Here is a 23,144-nt window from a genome sequence, read left to right on the forward strand (position 1 = left end):
CTCCCTCCACTTTTCTCACAGGGAGTGCCATTTGAAATTATCTCTTTTCTTGTTAATTTAACGATTACCATCAGAAAGAGCCAGCGGCTGAAAAATTATAGGCAGTAATTATGATCTTGCAGACTTGCTCTGGGACTCGATGCAGGGAAAACATTGGATTGTGAGAGTGATTCTGTGCTCCTCGGCAGATGCACTTTGGTGGATGGAGCTTGGAGATTTTTGTTGCCTCAGACCCTGGGGGCCCAGCTTGAGAAGGCTCCAGGAGGAAGAGCCACTGTCAGATGGCAGGCACATCTTGAGTTGGACGCCCTAAAAATACAGCCACCTGAAACCTTTAACTCTCACTTGTGAAGAGCTGAGTGGTTTTTTAACTTGTGAAACAAGGAATGTGGCATATTCCTCCTCCATGGTTGGATGTACCAGTTCAGGTAGATGGTAGATGGACCAGTTAATGTCTTTAGACACTATGTCAAATGATAAATATTTATCATGTTTCTGTATTAATTCGTGTGAAGACAAATACATATGTATGACACTGCAGAGGCAGAAACACACGGAACAAAGCCAGCTGGATATTACAGCGTTTAAGAGCTGGCTGTACAATAAAGCTCAGCTTTCTGGTTATGCCCACTGCCTGTCCGCCTTTGGAGCCACTTCGCCCCTCAGAGACGAAGGAATATCCTGCACTTCTGAGGGCTGCCATGACGGCTGTCGTGTAAGCCCCAAAACACCGAAGGCGCGACACAGGGATAGTGAGAAAAAGGGAAATAAATTATGTCAAAACCCTGGTGTTCCCCAGGAAATACTGGGACGGGGAAAGGACTCCCCACGAGGGCAGCCACAGCCACCGAGCTCCGCAGCCCCCCGAGTGCGCCAAGCCCGCGGCCCCGGGGCGAGAGCGGAGCTGCCCCCGCTGTCCCTAGGCGGTGCAGGCGGGTGGCCGGGCCGGCCGGGTCCCCGCGGCGGGGAGGTGCCGTCCGCCCCCCCGGGCCGGAGGAGGCGCTGCCTTGCACATTGGCTGGGGGCCCGCGCACCGCCTCCCCCGGCCCCGCTTTGCCGTGCCTGGCCGGGGGGCGCGGCGGCGGAGCGCCGGCACGACGGGGCTCACGGCCGGGCAGCACCCACGGCCGGCGGGGCCGCGGGGTGGGGCGCGGCCCGACACGGAGCCGCTCTCCGCCGCCCGCCCCCGCGGTGTCTCCCGGTGTTCCTCGTCCCTCCCCCGGGGCGAAGTTTGGCCAGCGCCGCCTGTCCGCCCCGGTGCTGCCAGGGCCGGGACAAAAGGCACACACTGACACGTGATGGGCGCCGGGCTTCATAAATGGGACCGGAGCGGGGCGGAAGGCGGGGGGGACGCAGCGGCGGCGTGTGCCGGAGCCACGGCGGGCGCCCGGCGGCTCCCGCGCTGCCTCCCCGCGCCGAGGCGGCGGCGGGCGGAGGCGGCGGAGGAGGGGGCGGGCGGGCGGCACATGGAGCGGCGGCGGCGGCAGGGCGGCGGAGCCCGGCGTGCCGCCTGATCCGGGCGAGCGAGGGCGGCGGTGGTCGGAGAGGAGGCGCCGAGGGGAGGGAAGCGAAGAAGGGGAGGCAGCCGGGGGGAGAAGTCTCCCACCTCCTCCTTCCCTTCACCGGCACCGCCTCCTCGGCGCTCCCCAGTGCTGGGGTGCCCGGGTGGGGCGGCGCTCCCGCTCCGTGCCGGGGGTCGGCGCGGCCGGAGCAGGCGGGGAACGCGGCCGGTGCCGCGCGGAGGGTAAGGACGGCGCGGGGCGGGGAGGGGGCAGAGGAGGGCGGCGGGTGCCCCCGGTCGGGGGCCGGGGATCCGTCGTCCCCCTCAAAGTTTGTTGGCGGCGTGGGTGGGAGGGGGGGATTTCGGGGAATGACACCGTCTGCCCCGACGGCGGAACGGGCGGAGGGGAGGCGGCTGCCTGCGGAGCATCCCTTCCCGTGATCCGCCGCCGCGTCCCGCGGCGATCGCGACCCACGCTGCTGCGGGGGCCGGGGACCGCGCCGGTCTCGCCCCTGCCCCGGGCACGGCCCCGCACCGCCGCCTCGGGCGGCTGCGGCGACTTGGAGGTAGCCCGGGGGCCACCCGGGAATAGCCGGTGGTCCGAGGAGCGCAGTTTGGCTTGGCGATCCCGGCCGGAGGAGGGGGGACCCGGCGGCCGAGGGGAGCCCGGCAGCGGGCGGGGGTGCGGGCGGCTGGTGGCGTTATGCTTAACACGCGCTATTCTTCTGTGCGCGGAGCCGGCAGCCTCCCGGGCTCCCTCAGGACCTTGTCTGACATCGGAGGTTTCCCCTCTCGTCCTGACCCACTGGTGATTTACAGCGGGTGGCATTTAGCCTGGCTTTCTTGCGCACTTTTCCTCTCAAAACTCTGCCTTTGAGGCTGTAACCGAAATAAAAGGCGGTCCGTAATTTTGTGCGCAATGATGTTCTCTTAAAAAATGTCACTTAGTCGTCCAGCATCCTCAATATCCTGGTAGGGCTGGTTGGTTAGTTGGTTGGTTTGTTTTTGTCTGAAATTCAGAAGTCTGGGGGGGAAAGAGCTGAAAAAGAGTGAGCCTTTTAAACTTCATGCAGCGTTTGTCATGTGAAATCCTCATCTGCTGAGAAATAATTTTGAGTAACCAGATGGGCTTATTTTAAATGGGCATCTTTTTGTCTCAAAGACGTCTGCAAATCTCCATTGAGAACACCCCTGGATGAGGTATGTACCGAGCCTTTGGTAGGAGAGAGCTCGTTACTGTGATTGCAGTTTGATTAAGTAAAATGGTGTCAGAAGATGAAGTCTATAGTTTTCCTTCTTTCTCTAAAATTGTCATCAGTGGTATTTTCTGTATGGCAGCAAATGATAAGATTAACAGTTTCGGCACATGTTTTCTTCTTTCAGAAGATAAAGGGACATATATAACATAGAGCCAGTCAGCAAAATGTTCCTTGAGTATCTACTAGGGTTTTGTTTTATAAAAAAACATAGTGTAGCTTTTTTTAACCTGCTAAAGGTGTAGTAATTTTTTTTCTTTTTTTCCTTAGATGTATCATGTTGTTTTCATTGTTATTGTTCACCCTTTCTTAAAGGAATATGGCATTCTCTGCTGGGGGTGGTATTGCTGTTATTGCGAAGAATCAGAGTGATACTGAATATGATGTTTAATAACAAAATGTCCAACATTGCAAAAATTACTTGGCTGTGCTTAATTCTTTTCCTATTACACCTCATATGAGCCACCAGCATGGGTTTTTCCTTCTCAAGAAGAGAAAAAAGCCCTGTGATTATCGTAGGAATATTTATTATGCAGGCAGAGTTTATTAAATCAGTCGTAAAAGAAATGAACGTAACATCTTTAAACAGTTCAGAAGATGAATGTATAATTCCTGATTTGCTTGAGGTTAAAATTAGTTTTGTAGCAGCCAGTAACAGCTTTGCTTTATTATCTGTTGGTCTTTGGAATAAGAGGCAGAACCATTTGAATAAAACCATTTTAAAGCAGAATTGATAAAAGCAATAATTGTTTGTCTGAGCCAGCAGGCATCTATTGCCAGAAGAGAAAAATAAAAGTTGGCGTGGTAAAGAAATCGACTTATTTGCTGAGAATTTAGCTCGTTGACCATTCTATGATTCCTAAACTCACAGGAATGGAATGAAAATACCTGTAAAACTTGAGGTGAAGGTGGAAGCAGCTTACAGTGTTTCGAAGATGAGCCGGTGGATGCCTTTGATCCTGGCTGTTGTTCTTTTGTGAATGATGTGAGCTCAGTTGTGTAAAGGACCCCGTTAAAGGCTTTCATGCTCTCTTGAAGGACTGGCAGGACTTGCTTAGCCAATGCAAGCCTTTCTTTAACTTCCCCTATTACAAGTTTTTGATTGGGCAGCAGAAGTTTAGAAGGAGATAACTTTTTTTTCTTTCTCTTTGAAGCCATTTTTGACTTTCAGCCTTTAATGTGGCTGTCTCAAAATGCTTGCAGGCTGTCATCCCACTGGGACTTTTGGTGCTGAAAGTGCTACGCACTAGACAGGGAGAGCTGACATGGTTTTCTTTCTGTTGAGTAGAGGTGAGGTAGGTGAGGAGATTAAGAATCCAAACTCATATATTAATTTAGTATTGCCCAATACATTGCCATTCTTGGTTCTGCAGGTCTCACGAACTGTCTTCCACTCACCTAGTTTCTCTAATTCTGCATGGATTAAAGAGAAATTACTGTAACTTCTCAAATGCAAACTTTGTGACCTCTCCAAGTCATGTAGTCACCTACCTAGGCATCCACAGAATTAATTTTTCTCAATGGTGATTGCTCTTCATTTCTTTCTAGATGTCTGTCTTGTCTTTATCTGGCAGTCCTCATGAAACAGTAAATTATTTTTTCTGCAATTTCCCAAGTAGTTAAGCGATGTAAAATGATGAGTGCTCTGCAGAACCACTCATCGACCATTTAGGTGAGAATTTGGGGATTTTTCTCTTCTCTAGCAGCAAATTCACAGTCTGCTGCTGATTTAAAATTTGTACTGTGGGCGACCCTAACACTGGGATTTGGCCAAGTTCAAAGCAGCTATGCAGATGGACACAGAAGACAGAAGGCAGAGGGAAATAGACCCTTTTAATCATAACAAGGCTGCTCTTGTTTTCTTATCTACAGTGGAAATGAATGCAAGTCTCTTGTACCTAAAAGAAAGCTTGCAAATGTGCCAGAATAGACAGCAAGACCATTTGTTATTAATGCAAAGTTAAAAATGTGACAACCTGTCTTCTCAGTACTGCTCTTTATAAATCCATTTCTAGACTGACACTACTGCTGCTAAAAGTGCACATCCCTTTGCTGTTGGTGGGATAAGGATCTCCCCTCCGAGAACTCACATCCTTGGAAATTGTGTGGCTTTGTTAATGATCGCTGAAACCAGCTATGACCTGTCCTTTTGAAATGGCTGTAATGACTTATAAATCAATTTCTCGTTAGAAAGAACTTTCTCTTTTTTTTCCCCTTTTTCCCGAAGTTGCCATTGTTGCCCATGAAAAATGATTTGGTTTGCAACATAAGGTCGGAGCACATTTTATTCTGCCATTTGTGCCTCGTGCAGGGACATTACAGCGATGCACACCACAAGCTCAGTTCTGCCTCTCTTCAGTAGGAACATCCTTTCTTGGTGAAACTGGCTACATCCAAATTGCAGACAAAATAGGTATTTCATTACTGTGTGTATTGGTATAATGGTCACTTCTTGTACCTTGGCTGGACTGTTGATGAAAGTGGATGTTTTATACAATTCAGATGTTGTATGGTTTGTGTAGATTGAGGCTAGATGGCATCAAATAGTATCTCATCCTGTGTTAACCTCTTTTATGGCAATTATACATTCTTAAGAAGGGTGTGTTTACTTATTACAAAGTACTGATCAGGAGCAGTTCTGTGCTGTCAATTCCTCAGATCTCACTGAAATAATTTCCATCTTTCTGTATTTTAGGAAACATTTCAAAGTTTGTGTTTAGGGTCTTGGGGGACTTCCACCTTCCTTTTCTGCGAAGTATGTGAAACATGCTCTCAGAAATCACTCTTTGTAGTCAGTTGTACCTCAGTTTTGAGGAATGCAGTACTGAAGCCCAGACTGTGCATGTACCTGGAATATTAGGTGACATATATATGGATAGATTTATATACATGCAAAATAACTTTTACTGGATCTCAGTGATAGATATACTAGTTTTAAATTCTTGCTTTTACCCAGGAAGGCTGTGTGTAAGGGAATTCAAGAGGATATTCAGCAGTCATCTTGCCGATATTTTTTGTACCTACACTTGTAGCTTGTCTGTGTGTACTCTAGCACTTGAAATTTGAGTTTATGCAAGACAAACGGGGCTGCAGGGTTTGTGAGACTTCAGTTCTTCCTCTAGGCATGTAAGTTTTTTTTGTTTATGTCTGTTTGTAAGTTTATGCATAGAAGTATGCATATATATATATATATAAAGTCATAACTCAGCCCTCAGTATATTTTAACTATTTCTCCAAATCTGATGTAATATTGGTTGGAGTCTCTCCACAATTTGTTGTTCTGGCTACTTGGATATCAGATTCTACTGTAATTCTTTCTCACTTCTCCTCTTCCCTCCCTCTCTCCTTTCTTTAAAAAAAGAAAAGCATCTGCATATTTCAAAGACATAAACCATTGCCAAGCAATCTGGTGTAGTGGCTTAATATGCTGGCAAATAATTTCACAAGTTGTTTGTGTGTGTGAAGGCAGTATATTTGAATTTCATTATATTGTGAATGTGACTACGAAGACAGTTATCTGAGCTTATTTAAATCTTAGGAAAGGCCAGACAGCTCCAGAAATGAAAGAATATTTTTCATTTTTTAATTGGGAGTGCATATTTTTGTTCTTTGCTAATGCTGGTGGCATGGGACATTGCAGTTGCCAAAAGCCTTTTTATCCCAGCTTCTGAACATTGCCAATACTTGATGGCCTAAAAAAAGTTTGCAGAAGAAGCAGACTCTTGAAGACTGAGGTAAAAGGGATGTTGCTTTGCACTGTGTTGCTGGCCTTTTGTGCACTAACTTTCTGTCATTGCCTGTGAACCCCTTCTTCACTTTGGGTGTGTTTATCCGCTGTATGGGTTACTCAGTGGCTCCATTTGAGCACTCTCTTCCTTTCCACCTCTGAAGTTTGTATCCTGTACGTCATTTTCCTTAAGGACTTTGATTTTTGTTAATGTCTCTGGCCAAATTTGCTCAGCTAATCTCTCCTAAGTGTCCCCAGCCTGGTCCCAAGTGTCAGTGTGTGCAGTGCTGTCCTTTTCTCTGACCTTACCAAGGATGGCTTCTCAGAGCCCTTTGCATCTTCCTTCGTCGTTTGAATACAGATCAGAAATGGACTTTCAAAAGAGCAAGTCATTGCCTGCAGAGCGAGCAGTGGATCTGTTCTTTCTTTATGGTGAGATCTGAAAAATCCCACTAGATACATCCTTCAGCTTACAGAGGTGTCTCTGAAGTTTGCACAGCTCAGAAGAGGAGGGAGGTTTTCTCTTGTGAATTTTCTCCTTCACCTGATCTGCTTTCCTCCAGCCTATCAAAAGGCATTGCTTCTCTTTCTCTAAAATCTACATCCCTGCCTCACAGAGGCTTCTTCCATTTGGGTTTTCCTTTCTTACCTTTCTCCACTTTGCTCCTGTCACACCTGGAGATGTCTTATTCCCAGTATGAGGACAGTAGTTATCTTTCCTCTCTCCTACCAATCCTCATTGCACCTATACCTTAACCCACATTACCTTTGCTCTCAGCATCTCTTTGCTATCTCATGATGTTTTTAATTAAAACTTGTTACAGCCAGTTTGTTGCAGGGGGGTGAGAAGGCAGGCGTACACACTGTGCAGTTTATGAGAATTCTCCCTGGAGCCTGATGTTTTTGCTATCTGTCTCTAAACCTTACTGTTTTAATAAAGTTCACTAATATTTTGTGCTGCAACAAATTCATAACCTTCTGTGTTCTGCTCTGGCCATTGCATGGAAACTATTTGCTAGGAGAGGTTCTTGCTCTCTTTTTTTCTTCCTAGTAATTGTGTTTCTACTCCAGTTTGATCCTCTAGACATTACATTCTTCTGGAGACCTTTAGCATTTAGCATCCAATGGAGCCTGGTCTTTTATGTCCTTCTGTGCTGTTTCAAATGACTTCTCTCCCTTAAACTGCACATTGTGTACTAAGCTGCCATTTCTTCTAGGGGCTTCCAGGAGACTGTTCAGCCCCCATCTCTTTTGCACCTGGCTGGGCTTCTCTGTCCCCATTTAACATTCATGTCAATTCTGCTCAGCAATAAGTGCCTGCACCTTTTGGCATTAGAGAATGGCTGGAGAAGAGACTGGAAATGCCACGATTTCTGTTGGAATATTGAAATCCAAGATGAACACTTTTGTGAAAAAGAAAAGGTTCGAGAGTTCAAAATTAACCAGCTTAATGAGTTCTCTTCCATTTTCTTTAAAATGTAAATACCATAGCATTGTATCAAACTTTTCACATTTACTGTTCATTCTGCTTTATTGGAAAAGAAGCATAGAAGGTTCTTTATTTGGAAACCAGTCCCTTAACTGGAGCTAATTTTAAGTAAACAACCAGGTCACAATTGCTTCACTGTTTCCTTTCGTCTGAGTCTTTCATATTTCAGCAAGACTCCTCATCCTCTCTCAAAATTCTATCTTTAGATGAAATTAAGATAATATAAACTGTGAAAGATCTTAAAGTCCAACAGATTTAAGACAGCCACCTTTGCCTTCTGTCCTTTCTCCCAAAAGCTGGGCAGAGCAAGTAGCTGTGGTTTCCCATTTACATCCCCTTGCTGGTTTGTGGCTTCAGTACTTCATCTTGTCTACAACTTGGTAGAAAATGTGTGTATAAGGGGTTGTAGTTTACAAGCTGAGGGGTTTTGGGTGACTTCAGGAGTTCTGGAGATTTTTCTCAGGCAACTGGGGCAGCTTCCCCTGCTCTTCCTCCCTTCATCTGGGTGGGATGCACGAGGTGTATCCTTGGTTTGCTTAATTCAGAGAAAGGGCTTCAAGCTAAGCCTCTCACCAGGCATGCACCCTGCCTTGTGGAATTTCAGCTGGTGCCTTTATTTCCTGGTGTTTAGCTCTGAATCCAACACGGAACAACTCGAGCAGTTTGGAGATGGGCAGCAGAATGCAGAGGTTGCCAGCACGCTCACCTGGTTCACAGAGAGCAAAGTTTGGGTCCTTCACCTGCACCAAATGGAGCAGGATGTCAGCCTTGCTTTTGAACCTCTGTGATCTTAGACACACATATATGCTCTGGCTGTTTGGGATGTAAGGCACATCCTTCTTTTCTCTGTACCTGCAGGTCACCTGTGCTAAAACTGGTACACACATCTCACCAACAAAATTTTGGAGGGAGGAAATAATACTATTCCTTTTAAAAACATTGTCTGTCACTGATTAACACCGTGTTTTTCCCCTTGTTTTCTTTTGTTGTTCAGGTTGTTGGCTGCTGGATGCTGGGGGGTGTCACATAGGAGCCATTTGCCTACAAATTGGAACAGTCCAGCCCTTATCCTGCTAGTGTGCAAACGGTATGTTAATTAACATAAATAACCATGTAGCTGTGCCTTCTTGCTAATTAAGGTTCAACTTGCCAAAGATGTGATCATGTTACATAAGAACAAAATCTGGTTCATTACTTGCATGCCCTAGTTTACCCCATAGCTGATAGTGCCTTGCTCTATCTAGAAAATAACATCTCTTATTTGCTCCTCTCATGTGTCTGTGCTCATTCCTGATCCCTCACACAGAGAAAATTCTGACTGAAATGAATGCAAGTTTTCCTGAATTAGGAGTGACAGCATATGTGCCATTTTTAGCCCAGGAGTAGCACAGCTTTGGAGATGGAGTAGTAAACCAGTAAATAGGATAGGGGTAACATTGCCTTCGCATTCTTCTCAACATGTGTTTTTTCCTTGCTTGGCGTTACTGAGTCTGAGAGTACCATTTCTCAGTCTGCACATTTCTTTTTCCAAGGCTTGGAAACCTTGTTCTGTCCTCGAAGCAGTATTGTTCGTCACCATATGGGATAAGGTAATTATTAGCCATATAAATTTTCATTTTATAGGACAGTTCGAATTCCTGGAGGCCAACAGTTACCATGGTAGATCTCATTTCTCTCACAGTTTTATAGCTGACTGCGTATGTGTATAAATTACTGCTGTTTCTCCTGTGGTAGTACTTTGTGGAGACAGTTTGAGAGGAGTCCCAGTGTATTGGGCACTATGCAAACTTTTCAGGAGATAATGCCCTTCTCTGAATTACCTAGAACTTTAAAATGTGTAAAAAAGGAGAAGGCATTTATCTATTTTTTGCATTCCAGAACTGTTTGAATTCTTCCTACTTGTCCTTTAGCCTGTTCTTAATTAACTATGATCATTATAGAAGAAATGTATAGACATGGAGATCAAAATATTTTCTACAATGGAATCCAGAAAGGTTTGATTGTGGATTTCTCTTTCTTGTTTTGATTCCTTTTCTTGCTATGTCAACATTTTTACAGTTATCAGTAGCATCATTGTATTGCTCATAATTACTTTCTGAGGAAGAGCATAAATACTCACTGTTTCTATTCAGACTATTAAAATTATTCTATCAATCATCCTGGTTTGAAAATTTTAACAAATTCAGTTCTTTTTATAGACAATGATAAAAACTTTCCAGCTCTTCTTCTACCCCAGAATAGCAGTAGAAGATAGGTAATACCATTTTAATGAAGTCCTGTTCTTGTTCACCAGGTGAATTGGTCTTGCGGACCAACAAGAAGTCCAGAGGAGGTATAATTCTCCCTGTTGTCCTTGATGATGCATTACCAGCGTCTTATGTACTATGTAATTTTATTTTACTTAGAGTGTATTTATATTCTGATATCCAAGAATCTTTTAGGGCTATATGTAACCACACAGTGGAGGGCAGTAGTAAGACTTGCCCCTTCTACTCTTCACTAATTCTTTTACTTTGAAGGCAAAGCCTTACCAAGTTGTGTCTTCAATCTTCAGGTGATGTTTACCGTCTCATATGTTTGATCCCTGGTAAAGTAGGCAGGGAAAAAGGGCTGGAGGAAGTTGAATGCATGTCTCTGCAGTCAGCTAAGCTGGGAGTTTGTCAAAGCCACTCCATCTAGTGGCAGTCGCTTCACACAACTGGTCTGGCAGTGCCCATCAACAGCTGCCAGATGATGGGAGAAAGATCCAAAATGGTGTTGTGCTATGACTGTTCTGGCCTGGTCTTCAAGATAAAAGATGCTTGAAAATCTTACCTATTGTTTAATTCTTATCCGCAGTCATAGTTCAGTACTTGCTGTGAATTGCTGCACGCAGTCATGGAAATGCATCAAAAACTTCGAGTGCCAGTGTTGGTGCAGACTCTCCTTCATATTTAATCAATGTTTCAGTCTTTTAAAAGCTGTCTTAGAATGACTGAGGTAGTAGAGCTCATTTATGGAGGGGGTGAAGCTGAGAGCTTTAAAAACTCAAAGAAGTTGGAGAAGTGGATTCTGGCAGGGCAGGAGAGTTCTTGGCAGGGCAGAGAGGCTCTCCCTTACTGCCACCCTGCCCATGAGGGGAGCTTTCTGCAGCACACAGCTGCCACTCCAGCCCCATGCAGACAGGATGAATCGCCATGGGGGATGCTTGTTCTCTGGGGAGGCTGTGAAAAGCCAGAGGGACTCCTGGAGTATTTCATGTGGAGATGGTCATGGCTCTTGGGCAGTGTGGGTTTGGATCCTGGGCAGGATGGGTTTGGGTGAAGATGAAGCCAATGGCAAAGAGCAGTGTGGCTGCATGGCACAGGGTGTCTGTTTTTGTGGGCAGTGCCTGCTCAGCACTCCAGGTTTGGACAGAAGAGCTCAGAGCCAAAATGTGTGTGGCACTGGCATGTGCACCTGACCATATGAAAAGACCAAGAGCAAGACCATTGCTTCTGCCAGTGGCTTTTCTTTCTATGTCAAATCATGCAGCACCTGTGACCTGATAACTGCAAAGACCAGTTATACCAAAGACCCCATCTTGTTTTCACAAGACTGCTATGGAAAACCTCGCTGAGCTCTTCAGTGCATTTCAGTAGTGAGCTTATACTGGGATAAGCTAGTATCTAAATTAAAATAAATTAATTTCCTGTAAAGTGTAATTCCAGATCAAGCAAATGGTTGTTTTACTGCAACTTTAATAAAAATCAACTGCAGCTTGAATAGGTGCATGCACACATACTGCTAGAAATTTCCAATTAGGATATTCCCAGCAGCAAACAAAAACAAAATTAATGTCAGCAGCATCCCCCAAAGCCTAAACTACACTACTAATGAACTCCCAAGTACTCTTAAAGAAAACTCTCTTTGCAGAGACAATAAGGTAAAAATTACTGTAATAATCTCAATGTAAAAATACAGAGGAAAAAAAATCATTGACATTCAAAGTAAGACTTACCTCTCCTGATCCCATTAATCGTGTTGTTAGCATAGCATATGCATGCATAGTGATGTTGTCACATAACTCACTGCCGCCTTCAAAAGAGCACACAAGAATTCATGTTCTTTCATTTGTATTTCAAATAAAGGTAGGGGTTGCATGGCACCTAATTCTGAGGAAGTCTATACTTGACATGACTCCAGCAGGGACCAGCTACCTCATAAAAATTTGTTTGTGTGTCTAGCAGTAGTGCTCACTTGAATACAATTTATGAAGCTTTCCTCACGCATCATCTTCTCAACATGGGGCTGTGGCTTTACTCATTAAAATAGTTGTCTTTATTCTGTCAAAAATAGGCTTGAATAGCAGAGGATGCCACAGCAATCTTTACATATTTATAGAATGACTTATTTAATATTTTTGGGTAGTTTTCAAATTAATAACACATTCTTCACTTGGGTTTTAAAATGGTGTTACAATGCCGAGTTTAAGTTGCCCTACTTCATCCAAAGCAGATTTGTCAGCAGTCATCTTTGCAGCATGTAACATCTGCAAATTCTCTAGGAACAGCTGTAAAACACCTTCTGGAAGAAAAGTACCTGCTGTATTAGAGGATTGCTGTTCATTTTTAATGTATGCTTCAGTGACATTTCCCTCCGTCACTGCTCACGCCCTCAAAATTAAATTCCTTAATATTGTCTGTCTGTCTAATAATTGTTATTTGCTGAGCAAACAGCGTTTGCAAAAGCTGACTCAGCCAGTATATTTTGTGTGTTGAGACTATACCGATAGGGATTGTTTGTACTCATACTTTTTTGCAGCACTGGACTTGCAGTGTCTTCTGAAGGTCTAGGTTCATATATTCCCCTTAATAATCAATGTTTAGGCCTGCTTAATCAAAGGCAAAACTTAAAAGAGCTTTGAAAAAAACTCTTGGGAGTTCAGATGCTATAAAGGTAGTATAAATATATAATCAGCCAAGTGATCTCTGCTTCTTTTGGAAGTGCTCATGGTTTCACATATTTTTATGTACTAGTATTGTTGTAGAGAGGCATCCTTTTCTTCTTTCCTGTAGTTTTCATGGGAAAAGAGAACTGTGGTACCTACTGTGCAAGTCTTCTCTTCAGGAGTTGAGGTGATCAGTACTCTGATTTTGGCAGAGGTGATCAGTACTCTGATTTTGGCAGATAAACTTCTGTAGCCTTTCTGACCATTTATTGTCAGTTGTGTAAAGTGAACAGCTTAAGTCAGTACAAGCCTATATAGAGCATTTGGGATTTCTTGAGTGCAACGATTTCCTCCGTACTAAAAGCAAGAAGCTTGGTTTGCTCCTGTTGTGATTAATCATGGAGATGTCCCATAGCAGATGCAGAATATTTGTAGCACACGGAAGAAGTGATTGTGGCTCTTGTATTCATACCACTCTCATCCACTGAGGTGGTGGAAGGGAGCCCTAAAGCAGATGTTCAGTCCATAATCAAGGCATTTTCTGTGGGCAAAGTAATGTAAAGGACTACAGTATAACCATAGCTGTAAGACTTTCCCTACATGTTGATGCTTGGTCAGGTGCTGATGGGAGTCCTCTCCCAAGGGAACCCTGACCAGGGTTCCTGACCATTACTTCCCTGCAACTAATCACCATCCATGAGCAAAGGCTGTACTTGACAGAACTCAGAGACCACTGGCTACCTGGGGACCTTCTGCTGCATCCCTCCAGTTTTGGAGGGGACAGAATGTTACATTACAAGTTACGTTACAATGCTTCTCACAGAAGCCATGGCTCCTGGTCTCTTTTGTCTGGAGTTTTGGCCACTGCCGCACCCTGATCTGAACTTGGTGCCATGTTTATCTAGGCAAGCTTGAAATGCCCTGATTGAGGCTTCTGATCTGGACCAAGCAGATCACTGATTCTCCCACTGACTTAACAGTGCTGGTCACCTTTCCTGAAACTGGACAGAGCTGGGTAACAACCCACATCTCTCATATTGCTCAAGCATCCCAGTTACCTTAGTTTGCTTAGCAGAAGGAAGGAATAGAGTAATCTTTGTATATTAATGTAATGAAGCTGTGTATTTATAGGTTAAATACCTTGCTAACAAATTTGCAGTAGCAAACTCAGGATGTTAGTAGACCTCAGATTGCTATAGCAGGATATTAGTAATATAACGGTATACTGAGTGAACTGTGAAATTTGGAATGCATGGCTCTGTCCCCATAGCCTCTCTGTTGTCAATTTTTCAAAACCCTCAGTGCCTTTTGAAAGAAAAACAATGAAGGGGCGACTCAGTTCAGTGCTGCTCCTGCAGTGGCACTTGGTATTATCTCAATGAACCAAGCCCAAGGAATATTGGTCTGCAAGGTACTTTGCAATCAGAAGCCCAGAAAAATATCTTTCTGATGGAGCAGCTCAGAAGGTTTTGATGAGAAATGAAAATTACTTTCCTGTGAAACATTCAATTCCCTTTGCCTCTGTTTTTCATGTCACTTCTTAGTGTAATTCAGTTTTAGTGAAATCCAGGTGATTTCTTTCTAAGTGCTCGACCCACCCTGATTTCCCACAGTGGCAAAATCTAGACCTGCACTGAATACCAGAGAAGGGCTGATTTTGTTTGACACAATTCAGCGAAGTTGTTTCTGGGGTTTCTCTCCCTGTTTATGTTAATGAAGTCTGATCTTTTCCCCATATAGGGTTTCCTCCGATGCATTTTTCCATCCCCCAAGTTGCTCTGAAACCAACAAGACTGGGGTTATGAAGTCAATTCTAGATGGCCTCGCAGATACAACTTTCCGAACAATCACAACAGATCTCCTTTACGTGGGCTCCAACGATATCCAGTACGAAGACATGAAGGGCGACATGGCATCCAAGCTGGGGTACTATCCCCAGAAGTTCCCCCTTTCTTCCTTCAGGGGTGATCCTTTCCAAGAAAAAATGACTGGAGGAGAGGATGCCCTGTTGAGCATTATTCCCTCAGAGCAGGTCAACATCACAGAGTTTTACAACAAGTCCCTGTCCACTTTCAAGGATAATGAGGAGAATATACAGTGCGGGGAGAACTTTATGGATATGGAGTGCTTTATGATCCTGAACCCCAGCCAGCAGCTGGCCATCGCCGTGCTGTCACTCACCCTAGGCACATTCACAGTCCTAGAGAACCTCCTCGTCCTGTGTGTCATCCTCCACTCCCGAAGCCTCCGGTGTAGACCCTCCTATCATTTCATTGGCAGCCTGGCAGTGGCCGATCTCCTGGGCAGCGTGATTTTTGTCTACAGTTTTGTGGATTTCCATGTTTTCCACCGGAAGGATAGCCCCAATGTCTTCTTGTTCAAACTGGGTGGAGTTACAGCCTCCTTCACGGCATCTGTAGGTAGCCTTTTCCTCACGGCAATAGACCGGTACATCTCTATACACAGGCCACTAGCTTACAAAAGGATTGTTACCCGACCAAAAGCTGTCGTAGCATTTTGTGTGATGTGGACCATCGCTATTGTAATAGCCGTTCTTCCTCTGCTCGGCTGGAACTGCAAAAAGCTGAATTCCGTTTGTTCAGACATATTCCCTCTCATCGATGAGACGTACCTGATGTTCTGGATCGGGGTCACCAGCGTCCTCTTGTTGTTCATTGTCTATGCCTACATGTACATTCTGTGGAAGGCTCACAGCCACGCTGTTCGCATGCTGCAGCGAGGCACGCAGAAAAGCATCATCGTTCAGTCGACGGAGGATGGTAAGGTACAGATCACTAGGCCTGATCAAACTCGTATGGACATCAGGTTAGCCAAAACCTTGGTCCTTATCCTAGTCGTTTTAATCATATGCTGGGGCCCTCTCCTCGCCATCATGGTGTACGATGTCTTTGGGAAAATGAACAAGCTCATCAAGACTATCTTTGCCTTCTGTAGCATGCTCTGTTTGCTGAATTCAACAGTGAATCCCATCATCTACGCTCTGAGGAGCAAGGACTTGCGACACGCCTTCCGCAGCATGTTCCCCTCCTGCGAAGGGACTGCGCAGCCCCTGGATAACAGCATGGAGTCTGACTGCCAGCACAAACACACCAACAACGCAGGCAACGTGCACAGGGCTGCCGAGAGCTGCATTAAGAGCACAGTTAAGATTGCCAAAGTTACCATGTCTGTCTCCACGGACACAACTGCTGAAGCGTTGTAAGTCAGAGACTTCTCAGCGTTGTGGGAAAAGGAGTTTAAGTTTAAAAAAAATAATAAAAAATATCAACAACAGAGAAAACCAAACCCATGGCTTAATGTGTTTGTACCCTCTTGTAATATTTTTTGGTTTGTCATTGTAAGCTGAGCGATGATTGTGTTAAGAGCATTACCATCAGCCAGTTCTTCAGGTTTTACAATTAGGGATTCTAGTTAAATTTTCACAAGTTTTTCTCAAAAGGTGTTTACTGAATAATAATGTTTCCTGAAAGAGCACAGAGAAAATACCAGATTAGCAATCGTTACTTTGGGGGTGTGAAGAAGAATTGTGAAACCTAATTGAAAAATAACGCATCCTAAACCAATACCATCAAATAAGAAAAAAAGCCTTGTAATCATGCTGTTCATTTCAATGTGAAATGTATTTCATGTTTCTAAGTAATAGGAGTTTCTGATTTTTTCCAGAAGCAGCAGTGCTGAGTTTAAAGGTTTTGTAAAACGTGTTGTGTCCTGTGAATTGTGTGCTGTTTTATTATGTGTTATTGATATTTGTCTGATTAAACAAAGTGATACGGTAGAATTCTGTGGAAATAACGTGAAACGTGATATGTAAACCCCATTGAAAACACTTACTGTATTTGAAGAATTCCTATCAGATATTTTGGAAATTTTTCACTTTTAGTGGTCTTCTGTGGACTTAGAGGAGAGGCTTTGTGTTCTTCTACTAAAATTATTTCCCCACTACCTTTTACTTTCACATGCATATGAGACTAACAGCAACAGAGGAATAGAGGAGGAATGTGAGAAAAGAATGCACTGGTTCAGACTTTAAAATACCACTGCGTTTATACAGAAGGATGTCTATGGTTGCACAGACTACTGCCCTGCTCTTGGGCATTGTGTGAATACGAACGCTGAAAAGCAAAGGTCCCGGATATTGGCTCCTTTAATGGCCATCTGGTTTTAAGCCATGTGCTGGTGTTGGACCACTGAAGACAGCATGTGTCAGACTCAATGTGTGATGTTATCACTGTGCAGTCGATGTATACTTGAAGTGTGTCACATTCCTGTATCCCAGGTCTAAGCAGATTCAGAGCCTGAGATGCTAGACTCCCGTCTTCACTAAAAGAGGAGGAAATATTGTCAGACTTAGACATTTTCTTATTGTGTGAGCGTGTATATAGGTAAATATCTCTGTGTGTGTACGTGTGTGTGTGCGTGTGTGTGTGTGTGTAAGTATACTAATCAGTGTGAGTCATGGTAGCATAGCTAAGATAGGACACTATGACCAAATGTAACTGTATTTCTTGTTGCACGCTTTGCACACGAATTCTGTTTCTAAAATTGAGTTCTTCCAATTGATTACTGATGAAAGTACCGTATTAAGAGCATCTCAATCCACGCTGAGATGTGTATCCATGTGCTAGAGGAAGCAACCTTTCAGTTGCACTTGAGAGTAAAGGGAAACAAGAGGCAGAGTATGGAATGAGCCCTCACTGACAAATGCTGTGGCTGTTGATGGTGTTCTTGAAGACTGAGAAAGCCAGGAGTAAATGGTAGTTTGTTTTAAGGCTGTCAGTATTCAAATCTGATAGCTTGCAGTTAGGTGAGTCTTACTGAAACCACTGACAAAGTTTGACACTACCAGGAAGAAGTAATTGAAGGAAAATAGTGACTCTGTTCCATGGTGGGATAGTTTCTGCAGCCTGGGACTGTCATAAGGAACATACTACCAGATAGTCTTTGAGGCATGGGTATTCTGAGTCATAAGGTCTGGGGTCCTCTTCTCTGTGGCCTTGCTTTTTCAGACCGTTTCCTCACCCTTCTGGCTGATTTCTGCCAAAATAGCTGCAAACAGAGCTTAGTCCTTCAGCTGCCTGACACTTGCCACAGCAGGGGTGACTTTCTCCCTGGCACAGGGCGAGTGGAGCCAAATCCTTACTGCCCTGCCACCTATCTCTGTGCTTACATATGGAGAGAGAGGGAGTAACAGCCCAGGATCTCTGGCTCCCTCAGTGCAGGCCAGAGAGGCTAGTTGGATGAACACCCAGCCCCTTTCAGCCAGGGGCTCTGTGGGGGTGCAAGTGGCTCAAAGTTTAGGCTTGGTGAAGGGTAACAACGTGTTTTAAAGGTAAGATCAGATCAGGTGAGGTGTGGAGAAAGAGCTGGAAGAGACAAGGGTACTTTCCTCCTCCACTCACCTCCCCTGCAGCTTACCTGCATGGCAGGACAGGGCACTGTGCTCTCGAGTGGCCCACTGCAGTCAGCCAAAACCAGTGGATTGCAGAGGATTCCCAGAGGATGTACAGGTCCTCCTGAAAGATCTTATGTCTAGGTCTAGTCCATTCTAAAGCAGTCCTCTTGAAAGAGCAGGGGAAAGCCCATTTGAAACGTAAGGATATTTTAAGAGCCATTTTTGAAACTGTCTTCTTGTGAATTAAATGCAAACTTAGTGGACTTTCGTTGTGCATTCAAGTTCTAAATTTTACGATAAATCATGGGACAATGGGGCTGTCTTGGCACTTAACTTGGTGCTTACTGATATAATAAGAAATAGCATCCTGTGAAACGTTATCGTCTATCATCAGTATCTTCATTTGCATAATGAGTTTTTCTAAAGCTCTGGGAACTGCATCGGTTCACTTAGAACCATTTATTAGAGAGTTGGCAACAATTTCCTTACATGTTGCACACTAAGTAGAGCTATTCTTTCATTAGAAAAATCTGCTGCCGTTCCAAGATAAGCTGTACTTAAACTTCAGCTTTAGGTATTTGTAATTTGCAGTTGCCTACCTTCACTTAGTGTTAGCACAGCCAAACGATTCCATGGCCACCCACACCACCACCATCCCCATCATCATCATCATCATCCACCCACCACCACTAGTTGCAGTTACGTGTGTGTACCAACTCCAAGTGTCACATATCTACCAAGAAGACCATCTATGTCACGTGTGCAGAGTTAGATTCTCGACAGTCTAATTGTATATTTGTATAATAGAATCTCGATGCTGTGCAGTCACTATCCACATCTTGCACTGGCCTTTTCGATGAAAATCTTAGTGTGTCTATTGTGAGATAGACAGCGCATTCTACCTGCTGTTATTGGGCTGAATGTATGTAAATAAGTGAAAAAAAAAAGTCATCTTTACAAGCAGTGGCCTAAAAAGTCTGTAATTGTAGACTAGGAAAATTGTTGAAGTTGCTGTGACATCTCAAATACTACCTTTGAATAAACTGTTTACAGGGTCTCTTGGGATGCTGTTTCACAGTGAAGGGAAAATGTTTCCATGTGATAATAGGAGGTAAAGAAATTGGATTACCTGAGCTTTTTATTTCCAGTGTTTCGAAGTGCAGAACATAACTCTTTATTGTCTGTAAATCTAACATTATTACTTCCTCTTAGAAGAATATTGTATCATTAGATGTTTGTTTGAGCTGGTAACATTCTTGCAACTGTTGTTACAATATTTTCATTAGCAACCTGTATAATAGTTTGTACACAAGTACTGTTCAGATTGTCATGAAAAGTAGCTTTGACCATTTACCTACCAGTAGCAGAATAGTATTTCTGTAAGATTTCCAGTGTATTCCTACCATATCATATTTTATTTCTATAATGTAATTAAACTGTTATTTATTCAAGGAGAAAAAGTATTCCTCTGCTTTTTTGTTTTCCAAATTTTGAGATAACTGAGGAAGCCACGTGATGATGCTGCCTCATCCCACGATCTGGTGCTCTACGTTTTGTTTATAAGTTTGTCTGTCAGATTCTGAAACAACTGCTTAAACAACTTGACAACAGGTTGTCAAGCTCTGTGGGTTTTAATTGTACGTTGATATGTTTGAAGGAGGAGGTAGATCATATATTTTATATTTGTGTATTCAGTACTATGGAGACAAGAGAGAAATGACAGTTAAAACTGCATCTCCTGTTTCATTATGTAGGCAATTTCCCCTTTCCTCTGTATTAGCCAAAATGCAATAAATTCCTTTTGCCTTCCTCAGATGCATATGTTTGCTCAGAGATGTCACATTAAGACAAACCCATATACTTCAGAAAAACAAAACACAAAAGAACAGAAGAAAGGAATACAAACTAAAATAGTGCTGCCAGCAGCAGTGACGAGCTATATTAGTTATTGGGATTTGTAAATGTAAATATTTGAGAAAAAGAAAGAATTAGTTTAGTTTTGGCTAGTGCTAGTGGGGACAGAGTTGATGGGTGTAGGGAGTGAATGATGAAGTGGTCCAGCAGGGATTCATCAAAGCTGTGCAGGGAGAGCAGGCTCAGCCGTGCCACTGCTTATGAATCACATTAAAGTGCTCCCACTGCTGCTCATCCACATCTGAAAAAGCCCACCAAATGCTGTAGAAAGGTCCCTGCCTATTTCAGAGGATCAGTTTTCCATATGACTTAATACCAGATTCATGTTACTTGGGCAATTTTCCTTCTTCACATCTGTGGTTTGAAAACATCCTTAGGGGATAAAGAGAGCATGTCATAGAATCATGGAATCATTTAGGTTGGAAAAGACCTCTAGGATTGTCAAGTCCAAACGTGAACCTCACATTGCCAAGGCTTGGGATCATGGTTGTGTCACAATATTTTTATTTTTAAAAATTGGGTCGCTGGTGAATTGAGAAAGTCTTGGCAAAGCAAAAGCAAGTAGAAATAGGAGATTAGCTCTTAATCTTTAGCAGCATACTACATTTCAATTAAGTCTGAATATTTCTGCTGAAAGCTGTCACTTTCAAAGCAGCCAGGAGACAATTCCCTCTGTATTTCCATGCTCACTGGAAAACAAGGGTTATGCTGCCGCAAACCAACAGCTCCTCTTGACAGTAACATCTGGCTGTATTTATAAGTCAGTTCTGAACAACACAAGAGGAAATAATGACAACTTTCCAAGCAACTGCTTTCCCACATTATACCAGCTCAGGAAGCATGTGGGCAAATGTACTGTCATTGTTTCAGCCTTTCACAGTAACATCTCTTGTTCCTGCTTTTCTGACAGCTGTTTTAAGAAGTCACAATATCATCATGCACACACATCATCAATAAAACATCTTTATTTTCTTGGGTTTGTTGGGTTTGGGGTTTTTTTAATATTTGTCTTCGATGAAAATCCAGCTTTGACTTGTTAAAAATGAAATCATATCAGGGAACAGTTTATAATAGAAGATAAAAGAATTTTTCCTGTGTTTAAGAAAGCATAGGGTGGGGAGTGTATCTGACAGTTTAGAATTTGTCCTCCTCCATTCTGTTTTTGTCCATTGGTCTTTTTAGGTAATCGATATAAAGAGTTTTCTTTAAATAGCAGTACGAAATATGAAGCACGATTGCCTTTAACAGGACTCCTTAATATGAGCAGCCATCTAATACTGATGTTTGAAATTCAGGTAGGAGAAAAAGTGACAATGAGCACAAGGTAATCTTAATGACGAGGAATGACATGCCCTGGTATTGCTTTCCAATAAATCATCTTTCACAGTTAGAGCAGCACTGAGTTTAATGCTAAAGCGTTTTAAGGTATTGAATACTGTCTCAATAAAGTCCCTCAGAATTTTTTATTGACTTCAGCAGAAATGATCTTTTACCCCAGGTTCTTGAACTATCTGCTTGCATTTGGAAAGTGCAGTTTTATATTCCAGTGTATTTGCATTTTCACTGACATTAAAACAAAGATGGAATAGAATAAATAACAGCCCTTATATTCACTGGGGATTTTTACCTCCAAGAAAATCTATTCTGAATTTTGGTGGGTCAATGCAGAATCGTAAAGTCTGGCAGGAGTTCAATGGATTTGTCATGTGAGTGAAGCAATTTATTTATCTATATGTGTGCAGATGGGGTGGAGAACATCCTGAATGAAGCTGCTCTCAGTAATGCTGACAGAGTTGCTTCCTGACTGCTTGCACTGGTGCTGTTTTATGCTGCTTGCTTTCCTTCTCACATATGTGTATGCATGGTGAAAACAGGCCACACACATTTAAAATCTTTCCCTAAAATAAAGTAGTATCTCTATCTTTATTTTTTGTTTGTTTTTATTTTAATAATGTTTATTAATATTATTATGGGAAGCAATGTCACAACCCCTATTTCATGAAAGGAAAACCTCTCCTGCCATTTGCAGCCATTTCTGGATGGATCAAGTTCTAATGTTGTTATCTGAACCATTTCTTCTTTTTCCCTGTGGAACTCACTGAAAGTCTTTTCAGGGTTCAGCACAACAGGGATGCCCCACTTTCCATCAAGCTGAAGAGAGAGAGAAGGAAAGGGAGCTGGAAACTCCTTGCTCCTTGTTTGTGCCAGGCTGCTCCTGTATGTAATGCTGTGACTATCTCTGGGGACTCCCCCACAGTGTCTGTGCCCTCCAGAAAGGTGGTTGCTGTGGCCTCTCTGAGATCAGAAATCATGTCAAGAGGGTGAAGAATAATCTTCTCCAGCTGAAACTCTGACAAGAAAGGATTTAAGACTTTGAAGTGTAGTGAATCAGAGATGGGGACCTGCTATGTGTCATTTCTTAGTTACAGAACAAGGATTAGGGGTATCATTTTAATAGAGTAGTATGGGGAGTTATACAGGCTGTGGATCCATCCAGTAAACACTCCTCCCAAACCTTCAGAAGGGTAGTAATAAATCCTGTAAGGCCTTTCATCAGCTGCCTGGGAAAAAAAAATACAATCATTATCTCTGCAATGCTTAACTTGCAATATAATTCAAAGTAATTTTAAAATTATACACCTACCTGCTACCAATGCAGTCTGAGTAGGCAAAATTAGTAGCAGGCATGCTCAGTAAATCTGAGGTTTAAAGCTTTAGCTAGAATGTTAATGTCTAAATTGAGTAATACTATCAGTCATGAAAATTACAGTTATCTGCCTGCTTATCTTTTCCTATTTATTTGAGAGGTTTTATTTATTCTTGTTATAGCACTTGTAAAACCCGATAGCTCTGGCAGAGGGAGAAACAATCTCTCCACATGTGGCCACTGGTGTTGCTGAACTGCCTGCTGCAGCAAGTTCAGGGCACCCAGGGA

The 23,144-nt window shown here is 43.3% G+C and overlaps 1 protein-coding gene across 3 annotated transcripts; it reads left to right on the plus strand.

The window, feature by feature from the left end:
- The first annotated feature begins 1,480 nt into the window (after positions 1 to 1,480).
- On the plus strand, positions 1,481 to 22,135 carry CNR1 (cannabinoid receptor 1). 3 transcript variants are annotated; one of them, XM_085056369.1, is made up of 3 exons: positions 1,531 to 1,744; positions 8,968 to 9,060; positions 14,623 to 22,135. In XM_085056369.1, exon 3 carries the CDS (start codon positions 14,684 to 14,686, stop codon positions 16,103 to 16,105), a length of 1,422 nt encoding a protein of 473 aa, XP_084912495.1. In that variant the 5' UTR covers positions 1,531 to 1,744; positions 8,968 to 9,060; positions 14,623 to 14,683; the 3' UTR covers positions 16,106 to 22,135. The 3 variants fall into 3 exon arrangements, with proteins under 3 accessions (XP_084912494.1, XP_084912495.1, XP_084912493.1); XM_085056367.1 differs by lacking the exon at positions 1,531 to 1,744 and adding an exon at positions 2,186 to 2,701; XM_085056368.1 differs by lacking the exon at positions 8,968 to 9,060 and having other exon boundaries at positions 1,481 to 1,744.
- The last annotated feature ends 1,009 nt before the right edge of the window (positions 22,136 to 23,144 follow it).

Source organism: Lichenostomus cassidix, chromosome 3, assembly GCF_008360975.1.
Source record: "Lichenostomus cassidix isolate B80296 chromosome 3, HeHo_3.0, whole genome shotgun sequence".
In the NCBI taxonomy this organism is placed as follows: Eukaryota; Metazoa; Chordata; class Aves; order Passeriformes; family Meliphagidae; genus Lichenostomus; species Lichenostomus cassidix.

Excerpts from the sequence above, each read along its gene's own strand:
- CNR1 (XM_085056367.1), top strand. Across the intron at positions 9,061-14,622 it reads ATCCTGCTAGTGTGCAAACG|GGTTTCCTCCGATGCATTTT; the intron begins GTATGTTAATTA and ends TTCCCCATATAG.